The sequence below is a fragment of the Sebastes fasciatus genome, chromosome 20 (assembly GCF_043250625.1).
Source record: "Sebastes fasciatus isolate fSebFas1 chromosome 20, fSebFas1.pri, whole genome shotgun sequence".
NCBI classification, from domain to species: Eukaryota; Metazoa; Chordata; class Actinopteri; order Perciformes; family Sebastidae; genus Sebastes; species Sebastes fasciatus.
Genome location: NC_133814.1, coordinates 653,096 through 672,500, shown reverse-complemented (window position 1 = coordinate 672,500; position 19,405 = coordinate 653,096). Strand labels below are relative to the sequence as shown.

The following is a 19,405-nucleotide window of genomic DNA, read 5'->3' as shown; positions in this document are numbered from 1 at the left end:
TGGTCGGCTCATTATTAACACGGTGTGTTTCCGTGTAGCGTAACGACGGATGCCTCTCTCATTCAGCAGCCTTGTTATGTTCGTTTAACGTTACACTACGTTGTCTCTCATCGTCACGGTCATCTACCGCTTTTTTCTTCATCACCTCGGACGGCCAGCAGCTCCCGCACCTCAAAGTCTCGCCACACATCCGTGTTGTTCTCGTCCGCCGTTCACCTCCGGTGTGTCTGAAAACATTCATACTCCCGTAGCTCCGTTTGTTTATGAGCCACGGCGACCTGTGACCGTTGCGTCACGGACTGTGCGCCCTCATTTGCAACCGAATAGGTTTGTCCATTTGCCATTCACATTGAAATTGACCCTGGTCCAACTCTGGACCGACTCTGGTCCAACTCTGGTCCGGCCCACCTCCCGACTTGGGTCGCGAAGCCGAGTCAGTCAACGTGGGTTAACCCTTTCATACACACATCCAACCCTGGTTGAGTCCTCGGAGTGAAAGGGGTACTAGTTAATAGGTGCACAAGCAGGTGGTATTAAGTGAAGCTACAATGGTCAGGATCGGCGTAGGTATAGCATCGGCGATCGTGTTAACGTGTTAACGTGTTAACACTACACCTCAATGAAACACACATCGCCCTCGCTGCATGAGCATGACGCCCTTGTAGCCACTGTCAGTCTATGGAAACTGTAGGTGTGATGTCACAGGTTGGTCAGATCGCAGAGGTCTTGTCCGGTGCTGGTGAGGCGTTTGAGGAACTGGTAACCTAGTGCTCTACTGAATGGGATGCAGCAATCATCAGCTGCCTATGTGAGTGTGTGTGTGCGTGTGTGTGTGAAGATGCTCTAAAGTGTCTGTTGGTATCTACATGGAGGTAAGCCCCTCCTCCTCTCCGGCGAGTAAAGCGAGGGAAGGATTTGTTTTGCGTTTGGTGTGAACACAGCATTACACAGTATGTGACATAATCCTGTTCAATGTAGGCAAAGCGTCACAAATCCCTCCATAGAGTAAGTTTCTCTGGTTGATCCCTGTTCCACTGGTGTCTTCCATTCAGTGTGTGTGTTAACACATGAAACTGGCTGTAGTCTTTCATTAAGCTTAGCATGGTACGGAATGGAACGGCTTTAAGACCGTAAGCCTTCTTCTGCCACAGTCAAAGAGCTAAAGTCGTCTCTGCACTTCTTTCTTTCTCTGTGGTCACCATGCCTTCACCATCCATGGTGTGTGAGCAGCCAGGCAGGAAGGAGAAATAATTACATGAACATTATCATACACAAGCAGCCTGAGCTTCCTCCGCTGTCACCACAGAAACAGTGCTGAGCTGTACACTGTGTGTGTGTCTGTGTGTGTATGTGTGTGTGTAAGAGAGGAGGGAAACTGTATAGAACTAATCTACCCAATCAAGCCTCCCTTATGCCAGTTACAACACACACACACACACACACACACACACACACACACACACACACGAGCACTAGCAGCCCAAACACCTCCACCTGATTACACACCCAGTTAGATCTCCCAGATGTGTCGTTACTGTGTTTCTGAAGGAACATGTGTGTATATCTGTGTGTGTATGTGTGTGTGTGTGTGTGTGTGTGTGCGTGTGTGTGTGTGACTTGCTCAGCTCAGCAGTGCCCCTTCCCGGGCCTATAATGGAAGCTATCAGATGGGAGTGCTGCCAGACAGGTAGATTACACATGGTTAGACTGCTACAGAGCCTTCTCTCACCAGGGATTAGACCAAGACACACACACACACACACACACACACACACACACACACATAAAAGGAAACAGAGAGTAAATTGGGTGCCATCTTTAACCCCTGTCACCTGGACGGCGTTTGGCATCCAGGATGTGAATAACATGACATGTGACGGCTGTGGGGAACACTACATCAGTGAAACAGCAATGAGACTGAATGAACAGCAGAAACAGTCAACATCAGCTGTCTGAACACCAGACCACCAAAACCTCTCACAGCATCTACTGGGAAGAGGACAAAGGTCATCGAGCAGGAGTCAGCTGACGGCTGGAGAGCGATCAGGGAGCACCTTCTTATCCGAGACAGAGACAGGGGTTACCGTGTCTCGCCCCCTATATGACCACCTGTTCCATAGAAACATCCCTGATGACAACTGAACTATCTCCATGACAACTCATTCATTCATGTATGGAAATCAAGATTTGCATCACTGGATGCGTAATAAAAGTATTTTTTCTAATCTCTAAATTGTTGTTTAACAAAATCCTATTTTACAATGTGATATATTTAACAAACCCATCTCATGCTTTACATGTACAACCTGCAGCTATCTACAGCACACAGATTAACACTTGGAGGAAAAAGGGACATTTTCGTTTGGAAATGTAAAAAAAAATAAGAAGTATGTAGTTGAAAAAACAATTAACTAAACAAGTAAGGTACAGAGACCAAGATACATGTGAATGAATAAATGTACTTAGTTTACACCTCTGATTGAAACAGTTGACATCTTGGAGAGTTTCAGGTCAAGGTCTTCCATAGAGGAGGAATTTTAATGTGGAGCTAAAGCAATGTCCAAACCTAAACCAGTTTAAAATAAGGTGCTAAAGACATGACTTTCTCAAGGTACAGGGATGAAGTGAGGGTTTGACAATCACAAGGTGTTTACTGGGTTATTGTTTATTTATTTATTGGTTACTTAATATTTATTCTGTCTTAGCCTTTCTTTCTATTTTTTTCTGTAAAGAATAATGCAAATTTGGGGTTTGATTTTGTGTATAAGAATAATGTATGCATTGTTGGATGCTGTGTATTGTATATATATATATATATATATATATATATGTGTGTGTATGTGGTATGCAGTGTGAGCATGCAGTGCAATGTGCGATGTGTGTATATATATATAAATATTTATTTGTTTGTGTGTGTGTATGTATGTATTGCATGTTGTATTGCATGTGCATATTGTATATTATAAATTGTATATTTAAATAATAATAATAACAACTAGTCAATATGATTAAGTTAAATATGTAAGTAATGAATTGGTATTGTGATTAAGTTATATCATAAGTAATGAATTGGTATTCTGATTTGATTACAAATTTATATTTTGATAAGGATAATTATATCAGTAATTCATTTATATTTCTGTATGACAGATAAAAGGTAATAATTATAGTTAGACAAATTTAGGAAAATCTAATTAGAGCATATGTATAGCTCAATCAGGAAGCTGGTAAATTATTAATGAATGACTTATGGAGTGTGATGGAATTTCTGATATACAAGTTAACTTATAGGAAGGAAGAGGCCCCGGAGCTGTTGATGTCTTACATAGAAGGTTTAATGAAGCTTGAGCAAGGAGCAATTGTCAGGTTTGTTGACACAGCTGTACAGATAACGGTGGCTCCTCTAGACAGGACTCCAACCCAATAATGTCAACAGAGGTACACTGACAAACACTCTGACCTCCCGACCAAGAAGAGAGGAATTAATAGAAAATTCCATCACATGGAGAAGGGGTGGGATTAAATAAATTAGTCCCTGTCTCTGACTCCAGCATACAGACCCCTGATCTGTAGACAGAAACCATCCATTAAAACAGTTCAGGTGTGGACTGAGGAAGCCACCTCAGCTCTACAGGACTGTTTTGATACCACAGACTGGGATATATTTGCTGAGGAGACAGATCTGGAGGGACACACAACGGCTGTCCTCTCCTACATAAACTTTTGTGCTGAAGGTGTGGTTGGGACAAAAACCATCAAAGTCTTTCCGAATCAGAAACCGTGGCTCAACGGCGAGGTGCGGACCCTGCTCAGAGCATGGGACTCTGCCTTTAAATCTGGGACCTCGCAGGAATACAAAGAGGCGCAAAAGAGACTGAGGAGGGGGATCAGGGAGGCCAAATGCAGATATAAAGAGCGCATAGAGGAGCACTTTCAGAACAATGACTCCAAGAGCATGTGGCAGGGGATAAAAACCATCACGGGCTACAAAAACAACTATACAGCCTCAAGTCCCACAGACAACACTCTTCCTGATACCCTGAATCACTTCTTCGCTCGGTTCGACCGGGAAAACAAGGAAACCAACATCCAGCCTGCACTAACTGAGAAGGACCAACCGATAAAGCTCCAACACCACCAGGTCAAATCCGTCCTGCGCCGAGTCAACATCAGGAAAGCGTCAGGACCGGATGGGGTCTCCGGACGAATCATTAAGGCCTGTGCAGACCAGCTAACAGGGGTATTTACAACCATCTTCAACCTCTCACTTGAACAGTCTGTTGTTCCCACATGCCTTAAGGAAACCACCATCGTCCCTGTACCCAAGAAAACCAAAGTGAACTGCCTGAATGACTACCGGCCAGTTGCTCTAACCCCCATAATCACAAAATGTTTCGAGAGACTAGTTCTGTCCCACCTACTGCTGCACTGTGTGGTTTGCTAGCTGCACAGTGGAGAACAGGAGGGACCTGCAGCGGGAGGTGAGGATGGCGGAAAAAGTGATTGGGACCACATTACCCCCCCTCAGTGACCTATACACTGGTCGGCTCTGTAAAAAAGCCAGCTGTATTTCCAAAGACCCCACCCACCCTGGACATGTACTGTTTGCTCCCCTTCCCTCCGGAAGGAGATACAGGACAATTAAAACACACACAAACAGACTACGAAACAGCTTTTACCCACAGGCTGTCAAGTGTGTAGAACCCCCCCCCCCCCCCCCCCAAAGGCTGAGGACACTAGCTGCTGAACCATAATTTGCACTTTATGATGATCCACTTATTTATTGTTCTACTTGTGACTGAATGTTTTAATGTTTGTTTTTCACTGCAAAGAGCTGCTAAACTGTTTTTCGTTGTTTTCAATGACAATGACAATAAAGTATATCTATCTATCTATCTATCTACTTCTTCTCACTCCTTTTCGAATATGTAAATCAAGGCATCAAGTGTTTGACAATTTCTTTTTCTTATGCTTTTCATTGTATGTAAATACTACTTCTTTCTGGCTGTCCACTTGTTGGTATGATCATTCTCCTTTTCTTTATTTTTTATATTTTTTTGTATTCTTCATGTTCGAAATAATTTTGAAATGAAAGTAAAAGAATGAGGTCAGAGGCAATGTTGATAGGCTAAAATCATTTTTTTAGTAACAGAAAAACAACAACACAGTATCAACCTGATATATTATATACTCTGACAGTCTATTTTTATACAGTAAATGTAGGAAGTGCTTTTTAGGCCACAGTGAATGTGTGCATGGTGTCTTTCTCCTTTATCCTGCAGTAACTATGTCTCCTGACAGTAGCAGTTACAGCCTGTGACAAACTCTCCACAGTGACTGTAAAACACTCCCAGTAATGCTGACTGTACCGCGTCTTCTCTCGCTGGACTCCCCCACTCTGCCATCACTGTCTATACACTCCCATATCTTTCCAGCATGCTCCATTCTTATTGGCCCTGACAGCTTGAAGGCTCCTCAACTAGAGACAAGTGGTGGTGCAGTTAACTATAGTGTGGACATCCTTAGCATTTCCTGTGTGTACTGTGTGTATGTGTGTGTGTGTGTTTGCAGTTCTGTGCTGAAATGCAGCTTAAAATTGGACTCATTTATCGGTGACGTCTGTCCCTGCTGTGTGTGGATAAGTGTGAATGTATAGGTCATGCATGCATTTGCACACTTGCTTGATCTTAAAATAAAATAAAAACATTTAAACTGTTCTCTTCTCATTCTGAATATCTTTTCAGTCTCATTTTCTTTCTTGCTCAATGTATTTTCTCAGATTTTAAAGCTTTCATTGGCAGCAGAGGGTGGGGCACTTTTTACTTTTTAAGTTTCAGGTTTCATGTTGTGTGAAGTATCGTGTCAAAGGGACTTCAGGAAGACAGTCCTAGAGTCAGCGAGAGAGGTGTCACTCTCAGTTTCCTGTATGCTTCCCAGCGTTCCCCCCCTCCCCCACCACCACTACAACCGCATTTGAGCTGCAACTCTCCTTAAAACCTTCAAAGGAGCATAGCACACCAGGAATTGGTGGCTAAAATATACATACGTTAAATCATGAGATGGTGGTTTGAGTTTTAGATTTCTCTCTGCTTTCCATTGCATTCTAAAGTCTAATTTAGCCCACCGCTCTGTTCCTACTCCATGGCTAGTTTAAAAATTGACCTGATGTTTGAACAAATAAAATGAAGATATACTCATTGATATTTTTTTAGTTAGAGTTATTAATGAACAATAAGTATATTGTGTGTTCCTCAACTGATTATGATTGAAAATACAGGTCTGACATAGGACATATTTAGTCCATGAGCCAGACCCCCAAAATGTGGTCGTCGTGCCACTTTGGAGGGACCAAGTCTCGTAGTGATTTTTTTTAAAGGTCTATGTCCCAAGTGTCAGGAAATGCATGATGATCAAAATTCTGCTGCTTGTGTGTTGACTAAGACCAAAAGGAGAGCACACATTACACCTATTTTAAAGTCTTTACTCTGGTTACCTGTGAGTTACTGTTATTCATTTGTAAGGCACTACATGGCCTTGCACCAGATAGGCTTTTGGTTTATAAACATGGAAGACCCCTCCGATCCTCTGGTTCTTCTCTTTTAGTTGTTCCACAGAGCAGAACAAAAGGATTCGGTCAAGAGGATCTGAGAGCAGCTGAAAATATTGATATTTTGAAACGTAAACTAAAAACCCATCTATTTAGTCTGGCTTTCATGTAGTCTTTTATAGTTTTAAATGTTGTTTTATCAACATTTTACTACTTTGAGTAACTGTTGATCCTTTTGACATTTGTCATTTATTTGTTAATCGCTTGTAAAGTTAGGTGCATTTGATTTGTTGGAAAGGTGCTATATAAATAAAGATGGATGATTGATGCTTACACATTGAGATATTACATGTGGTCATGTTCCACTTCCTTAAGACATTACAGTGATATATTTCACATTTATTGTCATTTGTTATGTAGGACGCCTTAGTAGGACCATCAGTCAAGTCCCCCGAACTTTTTTAATCTTCGTCGATGCCAAATTTTTACAGAATGAAAAACACTTCAATCCACATAGTTCATAAAGACGATGTTAGTATGAACTGTAGACTCACCGTTACTGTGTTGGTTGTGAGGGCGGGGGTGTTGCTGTCGTTTCCCGGCTGTTCGTTCTGTGTGTGCGTCGCCGTGTACAGTGTCAGGGCGTGCTCGGCCACCGTGCTTGGTCCCGTGTAGTCTGCCGGTGGGTGGGTGTGGGGCGTGGCGTACTCAGCTGGGATCCCATTCTGTGGTGGAGGGGGGTACTGGGCCGGTGGGAAGGCTTGGGCCATGGCTTCAGGGGGAGCTGTGGCCTCTTGGTTACCCTGCATGGATAGATAGAGATGGGGAGCAGGTAGAGGTAAGGAAGACAGCAAACCAACAGCTTCATCAATAATACTGGCACACAGTGAGGCCAGTGTTTGATCTGAAACAACCTTTTAACCGTCATGAAAAACACAACTGAAATATCTGCAAATGTTATTACGAAACATATCATATATTCAATCTATTTCTATATTACATCTATTTAAATTTCACTTAACTAAATGCTACTTAGGTATAACCAACAAAAGAAATGCAAAGGCCTGTCCACATTTTCATGTGAATAAAGGCAAGTTTACCTCAGGCTGTTTCTGCCTTCCATCAAAACTAGCAGGCAGAATTTTAAGTTAATTATTGATCATCCTTCTGATGTTTAATAATGATGATTGAGATATCACTGCGATGATGGTTTGCACACATACATGTGATGTATTAGTGGTATGGCCGCCATAAACAGCCACACCTGTGCTGTTCTGGTGCTGTTGGTGACACAATCAGCGAAACAGCTCCTTCTCTTCGCCTTTGTTTGTATTCACAGGTCTAATGAGTGCTGAAGCGGACATCGACATGCAGACGGATGTTTAAGGGCATTTCTACATCTTGTTCTTGTGCATGTGTGCACATCTCTACAATGTTTGACATTTGTAAAATAGAATCAGGGGTAGGTGAAAAGAATGCATCTGCATCTTTCTGTCTCTGTGGGTCCACACAGTTTTAGACACAGCTGAATGTACACAGAGTTTTATGCATCTGGCCCCAGGTCTCGGCCTGCCGACACCTGGGGCAAGATGCATAAAACTTAACTGCCAATCCTGATTGGCAGTTAAGTTTGACAGAGATGTTTTATGTGTGTATAAGAGACAGACTGGAGGAGGGGTCAGTTAATCCATGTATCTTATCTCTATCATTGAGTTAGAATTACAGCCACGGTTCGGTCATAAAATCCTGACAGTGACGACACAGGGAGATGACAGAGGAGATCATCAAACCACCTGTCTGTCCATCAATAAACACCAAAAGAGATAATCAGATCAAATAAAAATACAACATGTGGTCCTGTGTGTGCCTGAGAGAGAGAGAGAGAGAGAGAGAGAGAGAGAGAGAGAGAGAGAGAGTGTACACGGCAAGAGACGGATATTGGCTTCATTTGTAGAACAGAAGTCTGTTTGATCACAACATAAAGCACCTCAGCCACACTGAAATGTCTCTGTGTAAAGATGTTCACCAAACACTCCAACAGCACAGGGTACGACAAACACACAGACCAAAGGAAAGTGATGCAGACTGCATCCCTTATAGAGATGAGGAAGATCAATTAACTGATACTCGTTTGATGACAACCTCTGTTTTGAAATCCATGTTTTTAATAAAAGTTGACATTTTCCCTCTCATCTCCACTTTTCTCCATTTCTTCTTCGCTTGCTTCAGTTGCTGTGATTCCCCTTCTCTTCCCTGAGTATCATGCTCTTTCACCCCTGTCCAGGCTCCCCTTCTAATTTACATGCCTGTCAGATAATCATTTCCTCCAACCGATGATGATGAATCCATCTGACATATTAGCACCCTGCTTTTCTTCCGCACTGCTCAAAATCTTCTTGGAGAACGGCTTAAAAATTTTAAAAATCAATCACAGCAACTTTTCGAGGTGGGACGAGGGTCTGACCTTAGCTGTTTCCAATAGTGCTATTGAAGTTGGCTATTCTTCTGCATGGAGATTGATGGTGTTGAGCATAATAAAGCAGTTTGCCGATGGCTCGCTGACTGTAGCTACATCGTTCCTGGCAGAGAGTCATCGTCGACTCCCCAGGCAGAGAAGCGTTATGCTCAATTTAGGGTTTACTTAGGCTCACTTCACATACAAATGAAGAAAAATATAAATCTCCAGCAGCAAACGAGTCAAGTCATCAATAATGAAACGGGACTTTGTTGTGCTTGTTAGATTTGGATACGAGTAATGCTTTTTTAAATGCTTTGTGATGTCTTAACGGATGAAATGAACACTTTACTCACCCAGTGCAAATACACACATATACACAGATTTACACCTGACAGCTCTTTTCAAGCTTTAGTGGCAATTTCAGCCTGTAGTTATTTTGTATTTAATGTCCTTCATCTTCGCTCAGGTTGTGCAAACTCGTATGATCTTTTCAAATCACCACTTACAAATCACTTGATTTTTAAGTGGCAATATGTGAAGTATAAAAAGTGTTACTAGTAGCTCTTTCCTTCTTTGGTCTTCCACTTCATTACAACTTGGTGTTGTTCTCATCATTTTGTTCACATTTGTTCATGCATTTTTGTTGGTTGTGATCTGTTGCTACAACCAATTTAGACAGGCCAAGGAACAGGACCACTGCCAGTTCCAAACAACTATAGAATCAAACTGTTTCATACGTATGATGATCCAGAAGTGGACAAAACAAAGTCACTTCCTGTTCAACTAATTTTTGTAACTCAATACCATATCCCACTGAGGGTTTCTTTTATTGGTTTCAATGAAAGAGTGAATGTGTTCCTAGGGTTTACTTGTCTCCATGGTAACCCTCGATTTGCGAAACTCTCGCAAGATGGTTGAGGTTAGGTATTGACCTTGAATGGTTACGGTTGGATCGGTTGTCAGGCAGTCTTGCGAGGGTTTTAGGGTGAGCATCTATAGGACCATATTATAACATAAATGAGTATCTATACAGACCAGGGGTGGCAGGCCCATAGAGGGCGCTAGAGCTCCGCCCCTCCTGCTCTACAACAAATTTAAATTAATTCATTTTTTTTATTTATTGATTCATTATTTTCATGTTATAATTGAAATTGTGTGTTCAATGAGGAGCTCGCAATGCATTTTCTACAATAAAATTAATACAAAATTACGACTGCAATGCAAATAGATATTTTCCTGTGTGGATGTTGCTGGCGACAGAACTGCAGAGCCTCACGAGCGAGGTTAGGGAAGCCTGGTCTTTGCAGGGATTGGACGGGATTCAGGGCGCCCAGGCTCAGCGTCTAATAGTTGCACGCACAGTTTGCTCCTCTGGATGGATAGATAGGACTCGGAGCGTAGATCTCCTCGGCCCTAAATCTCGCCCATAGTAAGTTTTGATAGGTGACTGATACACATGAATGTGAACTAAAAACGAGAGTCGTGGTAAAGAACAGTAAACTGTCGTTGGGCGGCCAAGCTGGCAACCACAACGTTAACATGGAGCCGCTTACAATTCTGTCAAATTCTCAAACAAAATATAATTATTGGATAAACCTGTCAAACAACTTGGATCAGGGTGACGAATTTGCCAGAAAAACAATTATGGGGGTAAAGAATCCAATCAGTCATTTTGTAACAGGTGGTTAGTAAAAACGTTGTGATGCTAAGGCACTATCGCACTTTCCTTTCCTCCTTTTCCAAATCAAAAGAACAGACCCATTGTGGGCAAAAACTGGTGTAAATGACCTAAAGCAGGCTACCTCTCCGAAAAATAAAAAAAGTGAAAAAACAAGATCCCACATTGAAATTTCAATGAAATTGCCCATTCTGGGGAAATGAAATAATTCAGCTCAGCTTGATGAAGGCTACAGAACAGGTTTCAGACAGCACCAATGATGTTTAAACATGGTTTTGTGGTTATTGTAGGAACCAAACAGGACAGTAGGAGCCGTTCTGTGAGTACCCTGTGTACATTATATTTGCATATCATTTTCTGTGTTTCTTGCTAGAACAGGTTATATGTATGTATCAGCAGCAAGTCTTACTTTGCCAGAAGTCTTAATTTGATTTATAATAACAGAACAACATTTCATACTGTTGTACGGTAGAGGTTTTCTTACTTGTTGAACAGAACTCAGAAGTTCCATGTTTACATCAGGTCTCTATTTCACTGTTCTATATTTCTCTTATTGTTCATCTCAGAGTGTTTGCAGGGTGGAGCTGTGGCCCGGGGCGAGTCTCGGTTCACTAAAACAAGGAGCCTCATCGATAGGCCTCCCTGCCTCGCAGCATCGATAAAGACCTGAGCTGATATATGGCCCCACCTGGTCAATACACACACTAGAGACAAGCACACACACGCACGCACGCACGCACGCACGCACGCACGCACGCACGCACGCACGCACGCACGCACACACACCACCAGCGAGCCATGAACAAAGACAGTCAAGTTAAATAATGGCAGTGGAGTGTGGAGTGGGAGCTGCAGGGGAAGTGCTTTACCTGGACCTTTTGTTTTAATATGCCTAAATCATGAGCTGATGTTGGATCCATCTCCCTGTATGCACGCACACACACACACACACACACACACACACACACACACACACACACACACACACACACACACACACACACACGCTAAGCTGGAGACGCCTTTGCTCTGCTGGGGTTTAAGGCAGAAAAGAGAAGGAGGAATCAGCAGGAAAAGAGGCAAGGGGAAGAAGAGAGTTAGAGAGAGCCAGAGGCAAAGAGAGAGAGAGAAATAGAGAGAGAGAGAGAGAGACAGGCAGAGAGAGAGAGAGAGAGAGAGAGAGAGAGAGAGAGAGAGAGAGAGAGAGAGAGAGAGAGAGAGAGAGTGTTAAAGTCAGTGAACTTCCATCATCCATCAAAGTGACTGAGGCGCTGACACACTGAGACATCCCCAGATCCTTGTCGACAAATTGCGCTGGTAAATGATTTCTTCTATCAGCTAAATCATACTATCCATCCCTCTCTCCCTCCATCCTTCCATCTATCTCTCTGCATCATCCACCCGCCTCTCTCTCTCTCTCTTTCTCCATCCTCCGTCTTTTCCTCATTGAGTTTATTTCCCTTTGGCTCAGTGGAGCGCCATGCTTGATGTCTGATGGACTCCGACTCTATATATACATGAGGCACATGTATGATTCTCTCTCTCTCTCTCTCTCTCTCTCTCTCTCTCTCTCTCTCTCTCTCTCTCTCTCTCTCACACACACACACCTGGTGGGATGGCATTACTTGCAAGTTAAAGTCAAGTCAAGTCACCATTGATAGAAAAATAATTTGAAAAAGATATGGTTACTGAAATGTTCCTGCTATAGATACCACAGCATAGAATATACAAAACCATCATAGTAGTTAGTTTACGCATCCATGCTTCCAACTCATAAATTACCAGCGTGGTTCAGGCTGCTCTCATACACTGTTCCTAGCTAAAAGTAATGCACTATAAGTGGTGTGGTAATCAATTCATATGTGATCGACGTAACCGCGAGCCAGGACTTAGTATAAAGAGGACAGTGTCTGCGTAGGGCGGTGGTCTGGATGGACGGTGTGTCTTGACTTATTTTCATGTAACTTCTGTACTTAAGTAACACCACATCCATACTTACTTTAACCCAGACCACCACCTTTTCCTGAAGCTAACCAAGTAGTTTTGTTGCTTAAACAGTTTGTACACAGCAGGGCTTGAACAGGCGCTGATTGCTCGTGTGGCTGGACATTCGTAGGAAAACGCACAAAACATAAGAACTAACTTTTTGTGAGATATCATAGGAACCATTATATGAGGATACGTTGTGTGGTTAGCTGTTTGCAGATATGTAGATTTGAGTCCCATGACTTCACTCAGACTCATGAAGTTAATGACTTTACTGAACCAAAGCTCCACTTTGATATTAACACCAACTTGTGCCACCACTTGGACTTAAGAATAACTTTGACTTGGAATAACTTGATATCCTCTCCAAGACCAACAATTCAAAATTATGTTAGAAAAAAATGCACAGGGATTCAACTCTTTGTTTTCCTGAGAACGTACAATCTATCCAATTGGATCCGATCACACTGCAGAGCAGCAGGGAAAGTTGTGTCTGTCAATGCAGACAGAAAACAGATTGTAAGTGCTGTTGCATAAATGTGTTCATGATACATAATTAGTAATTGATCCCATAAGTTCATACAATAAGTAAATCAATAGATAATTCATTCAATGTAAGGTTAAACATTTAAATATGATGTGAGTAAAAAGATTTGTTTCATACAGTTCAAAATATGTAACAGGTAGAAGTGTTGTAGCCAACAGTACATTAGTCCACTGTGTTTTACGTTCCGCCCCGGAACTAATGTTCTCTGTGTAGTACCCCTACGACGGAATTTGTTGAGGGACTGTAAACAATCCAACGTGAGTGAAGGAGCAGATGCCTCTCACGGGGCTCTGTAAAGTGTTTAAAGTTATGATTATCGACGTCTGAAGCTAAAAGCAGACCGTCGAAGAGACTATCGAAGGACTTTCATGGACTCAAGAACCTCTTTTCATGACAAGCAGCCAACGAGGTATTGTTGTTCTACCTGTAAATGCACTTTAACTCATGTTTGCGCCAATTTGTTTTTTCCTTTGTTCTCATGCTCTGTCAAGTGTATTTTACTGATATGTTTGTGCTAATGTTGTTAATGTAATGTTTGTGTCCAAGCAATAAACGCCCGTTTTCAAAGAACCAACCGACCTGCGTCTGTGTTGCTGTGAAGAGAACTACACAGATTACACCTCTAATTATCACTTTCAGATGTAAAGACTCTACTGTGGATGAAATGCATTACATACAGTGCTATTACACATAGAGTGGTATAATAAAGAGTAACTTTGGTAGTTTTCAACTTGGACCCTATTTTCCCATCTTTTTTTTGTGACTAATGGGAACAACATTTTTTTAAATTGCTCCAGTATTGAGGGAGAGCTGCTGAAACTGGCAAGTTACCCTTTAACACAAAGGACTACCAGACACGTTTTATATCCACTTCTTCTTCTGACGTGTGAGCCTCTGTCAGAACAGCACTGGTTGGCTGGTCAAACACTTCAAACTACCGTTGCTCACACTTTACTCACAAAGAATGATCATTTTGTGTGTACGTGTACCCGAGAGGTACTGACCAAGCTACGGTACTTGACGCGCTGGAAGTGACAGCGGGTTGATGTATGATGATGACTTCTTTCTTAATCCTGCAAAGCTTGGTCCATAGTTTCTCCAAGTGAGGAGATGTTTTGGTTCATATGCGTTGTTTTGGAAAGCTCTGGCAAATTTAGTTGTTAAAGTTAGGGTTGGTAATCTTGAGAAACTAGCCAGAGTACACTAGATTATAAAAACGATATGACCTAAAACTCCAGACCAGTGTTGCCAACTCTTCTCCAATGTAAGTAAATGTAGAGAGAAAGTCACCAAGTCATCAACACTGACAGTACGTCCCTTCAGGCCTCCCTCCAAAGAAACTCCCCCAACACTATCATTATGAACATAAACAATGAACATGGCTTTTGTTCATATGCACAGCTGTCAAGCTAGCAGCTGTTAGAAGACTCTGGTGACGCACAATGAATGCACGCAGGTAGACAGGTAGGTAGACAGGTAGGTAGACAGGCAGGTAGGTAGACAGGTAGGTAGACAGCTAGGTAGACAGGCAGGTAGACAGGCTGGTAGACAGGTAGGTAGACAGGTAGGTAGACAGGCAGGTAGACAGGTAAGTAGACAGGCAGGTAGACAGGTAAGTAGACAGGCAGGTAGACAGGTAGGTAGACAGGTAGGTAGACAGGCAGGTAGACAGGCAGGTAGACAGGTAGGTAGACAGGTAGGTAGACAGGTAGGCTGAATGAAATGATCTGACGGTTTATTGCAGTCCTGCAACAGCCACAGATTTTCTTTCGTCGGAGCATTTGATTTATTGATCGCTGTCGGGATGTCATGAGAATTTCAACAAATGTAACAGAAATGTTTTTGAAGATGACTAACACTAGCTTGAAGGTATACAGACTGGTTGGTTGCTTTACTGTACCAAACAGGAAGAAGGTGTTCTTACGGTACAGAGAGATGGTACAAAGCCGATGGGGAAAACACAATATGATAATTCAATCTAGTATGATGAAAGGAAGGGGTTTTTTATGGGAAATGTGATCTTAATGTTGAATACAAACAAACACTCCGTCCGCCGTCGGTGAGAGAATGAAACCTCCAAACTGCAGCAGCAACAGATTCATTTTACTAAATGCTCCATCAGGCACCTTTAATGGTAGAATAAATGAGTCCCATCTTGTAAGAGGTGTTGGTGTGTGTGTGTCCATGTTGAACATCTGAAATGTGACTCAGATAGGATGACAGATTTAGTTCTGATGAATTGACCTGTGATAGTTTACACAGCGGAGCAGCAGAAGCCTGAAACATGTTGCAAAGGAACAAAAGAGGCTTGTTGGCTAATTTACAGATCGCTGTAAACGTGTGTGTCAATGTGAGAGAAGATTACACAGAAAAAAAACTGGTTCATTCATTGCAGGGTAATTAAAAAGTTCACACACACACACACACACACACACACACACACACACACATATGCTTGCACAGCAGGAGTGTGTCTAATATTGATTCCCTTCTCTTCAGCTATTTTCCAAAGTAGCCTGGGGCTTCTCTCCACCCCTACTAACCATTACCCAGGCTTTCTGCTAGGCATAGACGCTTCAGAACCCCCCCCCTCTGCCTTCACCCCTGGAGCTACACCGCCCTGTGTATATGTGTGCAGGGTGTAATACATTGTAATGATCTTAGAGTAAGAGGTGGAGTTGGCAGAGATGTGATACAGAATGCACTGAAGTGAAAATGAAACCCAGAACTCACTTAAATAGCACACACACGCACACACACACACCGTTATATACACAAATACTACAGACTATTGTGCGTGTGTGTGTGTGTGTGCGTGATACAGCCGGTGTGACACTGTGTGGGTCCCTTACACTCCCATCACCACAGCGTTATTGTTCCAGGTTGACAGAGACAACTAATGAAGATCGGGGCCGAGAGCCACTGAGGCTGATCAGCCAGGGACATGAAAACACACACACGCACACACACGCACACACACACACACACACACACACACACACACACACACACACACACACACACACACACACACACACACACACACACACACACACACACACACACACACACACACACAGATGCTAAGGCATATCACTGCTGTCATATAACCTCATACAAAGAAATTAAAAAAAATAATTGAATGCACACGTTACAAAAGACACACAGCATCCACCAACAAACCGTCAGCATCGGAGGGACTGGATCTCTTTTATTGAATGTATAAGGTAAACCAACCTGAGGCCTGTACTAAGAAGAGAGTCCAACATACCCAGGGTATCTCCTCGTTATCTGGCTTCACTAACCCTAGCGACCGAGATCCCGCTAAGCAGTCCTACGACGCTGGTTATCAACTCAGTAAATCAACCCAGGGTTTCTCAAGCTGGATATGAGCGCGTTCACATGAAAGTTGCGGTGTCTGCAGCATCTGACCAATCACAGACATGGACAAGTCTACTGACTGCAGACAGACAGACAGAGAGAAAAATAATATTAGACAAATACAAAGAAGTTAAACATTTAATCCAGACTAAAATTAACAAAGCTGCCAAATGCAGGAAGGACAGCTGGTAAAGAAAAAACTCCCGATATGTGAATGCATAAATTAACGGATTTATTAATTTAACGGAATACTCAAAAGTCAGATATTGTCGTCTAGATATAAATAGATTTTAGAAGTGTAACAGATGAATGGATCACACCTAATCTAGCCCAATAACAAGGGTGTGGCGTGTAAGACTATTTCAACCTTCTTTCAGCTGCGTCCCCGTCTCCGGCGGTGTGAAACGGACTCAAGAGCAAGTAAAAAAAAAATAGATATATAAAAATATAATTCAAAGCGGTGAACACCCACAGCATAAATCCAGCTGTGCTTCCTGCATTTGTCAGTTTAAACTGTGTTGTTTTTAGCCTGGACTATGACTGTAACTTCTTCATATCTGTGTAATATTATCATACAATCACCGCACCGAGCTCTGATTGGTCAGAGATAAGTTGATCTCTTATCTGGAACATAACCTGCTCCGGAGCAGGTTAGCTGTTCAGCATCAGTTACCATGGCGATCTACCCCGGTAAGAAGTGATCCACCGTCGTAGGATGGAAAACCCTGAAAGGTTAACCCTGAAGTGACCTTGCTAACACCAAATCCTGCTTCGTAGTACAGACTTCTGAAGTCATGGGAAGACGTAGAAATAACACAACATCTTAAGAACATTCTGCGTGTCGTGAAGACGCATTTTAAGCTTTTAGCGTGTCAGTACACGCCACATTATTGTGAAATGGTAGTGGTTATGTTTAGGCAACAAACCTACAGTAACTGCCACACTTTTTTGAGACAACAAGACCACTTAGTTAGGTTTAGGAAAAACATTGTGGTTGGGTTTAAAATAATAATAATGTAAACTCAGTAAAACACGTCACAAACGTAACTTCAAAATAACTCAACACTTGAAGATGAGAAGATATACCTTCCATGAGATGCCACTAGTTGTGAGCGTAGCATCCTCCGACCGATGTGTACAGACTACATGGCGTACACGCCAAAGGCAGGAAAGGCGTTGTTATGGCACACAACGTGACTTCTAAATTACCGCGTCATTCATACGGTATTTGGTGAGACCAGGCTGAAGCAAACACATACATTCTCAGACAGACTGCAGTCTTTGGGCTTATGCAGCTTATTTCACCAGACTGTGTAAACATGCCAGAAACTTGCTGCTTTAGGGGGCGATTAATATTGATGTGCACTGCAGACATCAGACAGAAAAAAGGACAGAGGGAAAGAAAAAGATGGAGGGAGAGAAATATTGGAGGAAAGGAGAGGGAGCACTCTCCCAAAACACTGTAGAAATGTTGTCAGTAAACAAAAAGTAACACTGTTGGCCTAACTGGATTCCTCTTTAATTAGGTTTAACATGTTGTCTCACTTAAAACGCTTCGGCAGAGGAGGTTGAAATGAAGACTTGAAATTTGAAGAAAAATGAAGAAGAGAAGACAAATGAGGCTGTTTGGTCAATACTGAAGAATGAGTCACTTTTTCATTTAGAGTCTCTAACTTCGAACACTCCAACACCTCTTGTTAATCCATATACTGTATGTTATCCCCATGTGCTGAAGCCAGTGGAGATGATGGAGATTAATTGATCTTTCATATGATCATGACAAGACCAGATGTTTGTGGGAAGGCCAGAATCTGAACAGTTTCAAATAAGACTTTGAGCCATTTCCACCTGGTATCAACATGCCATCTTATCTGGGTGAGGACAAACATGTTTGTTTTTTAAGATTTATTTTTAGCATTTCTGCTTGATTTGATGGTGAGAGAGGGAGGAATGGCAGAGGAGAGCTCAACTACAGGGTGCCCAGAAAAACACATGTTAATGCAGATACAGGTGCAAATACTGTATACATGCTACACATTGCAATCAGAATGTGATGAGAGCAGCCAGACCACATCTGTGCTCACCACACTGTGATCTGATCTCAGACAGGTGGAGGTGTCTTCTGGACAGTTTGGCCCCATTTCTAAGGAGAAAAAGATTTAGCGTCCTACGACTGACCACATGCTATTTCCCAAGTTTTACACATTGACAAGAATAACATTTTTGGGAAACCAAACAACATTAAGCTGGAGAAATCTCAGCAGCATCAGTATAAAAATATCCCTATCAACATTGACACTCCCATAGCAGCGTAACACTGTGGGAAGCAGTTCAGTTCACTCATGGAGTTTGACACCCAGTTCACACCAGATCAACAACAGGTCAGCAGTGTGTACTGTGCCCATCCATCCAAACATATTCATCTTATGCTAGGAATCAACATGCTCACATGTCATGCCATTATTATCAACCCAGTAGCCAGAAAAAAAAAAGTTGGAAACCGCGCGATACGTTGAATTTTTGACATTTCTGAACCAAAAATATACTTCATAAATATGTTTTATATCAGCCTCATATTGCGCTTGTAAAAGGACACAATGACACCTGGTTTATGTTGTGAAATGATCGGTTAGGTTTATGTAACAAAACTACTTAGTTCAAGTTAGAAAAAAAAGATCATGGTTTGTTTTAAAATAATAATGTAACAACATAACATAACAACCTAACATACCAACGTAACGTAACAACGTAACTTAACAACGTAACGTAACAACGCAGCAACGTAACACAACGTAACGTCACAACGTA

General features: G+C 42.2%; 1 protein-coding gene across 10 annotated transcripts in view; it reads right to left on the bottom strand.

The window, feature by feature from the left end:
* Positions 1-19,405, bottom strand: part of rbfox3a (RNA binding fox-1 homolog 3a) — a 417,847-nt gene that overhangs the window by 94,577 nt on the left and 303,865 nt on the right. For all 10 annotated transcript variants that reach the window (XM_074620482.1, XM_074620479.1, XM_074620481.1 and 7 more), the window contains one exon: positions 7,102-7,350. In XM_074620482.1, coding sequence (XP_074476583.1) covers positions 7,102-7,317 — 216 coding nt within the window. In that variant the 5' untranslated portion in view covers positions 7,318-7,350. The remainder of the gene's footprint in view (positions 1-7,101; positions 7,351-19,405) is intronic.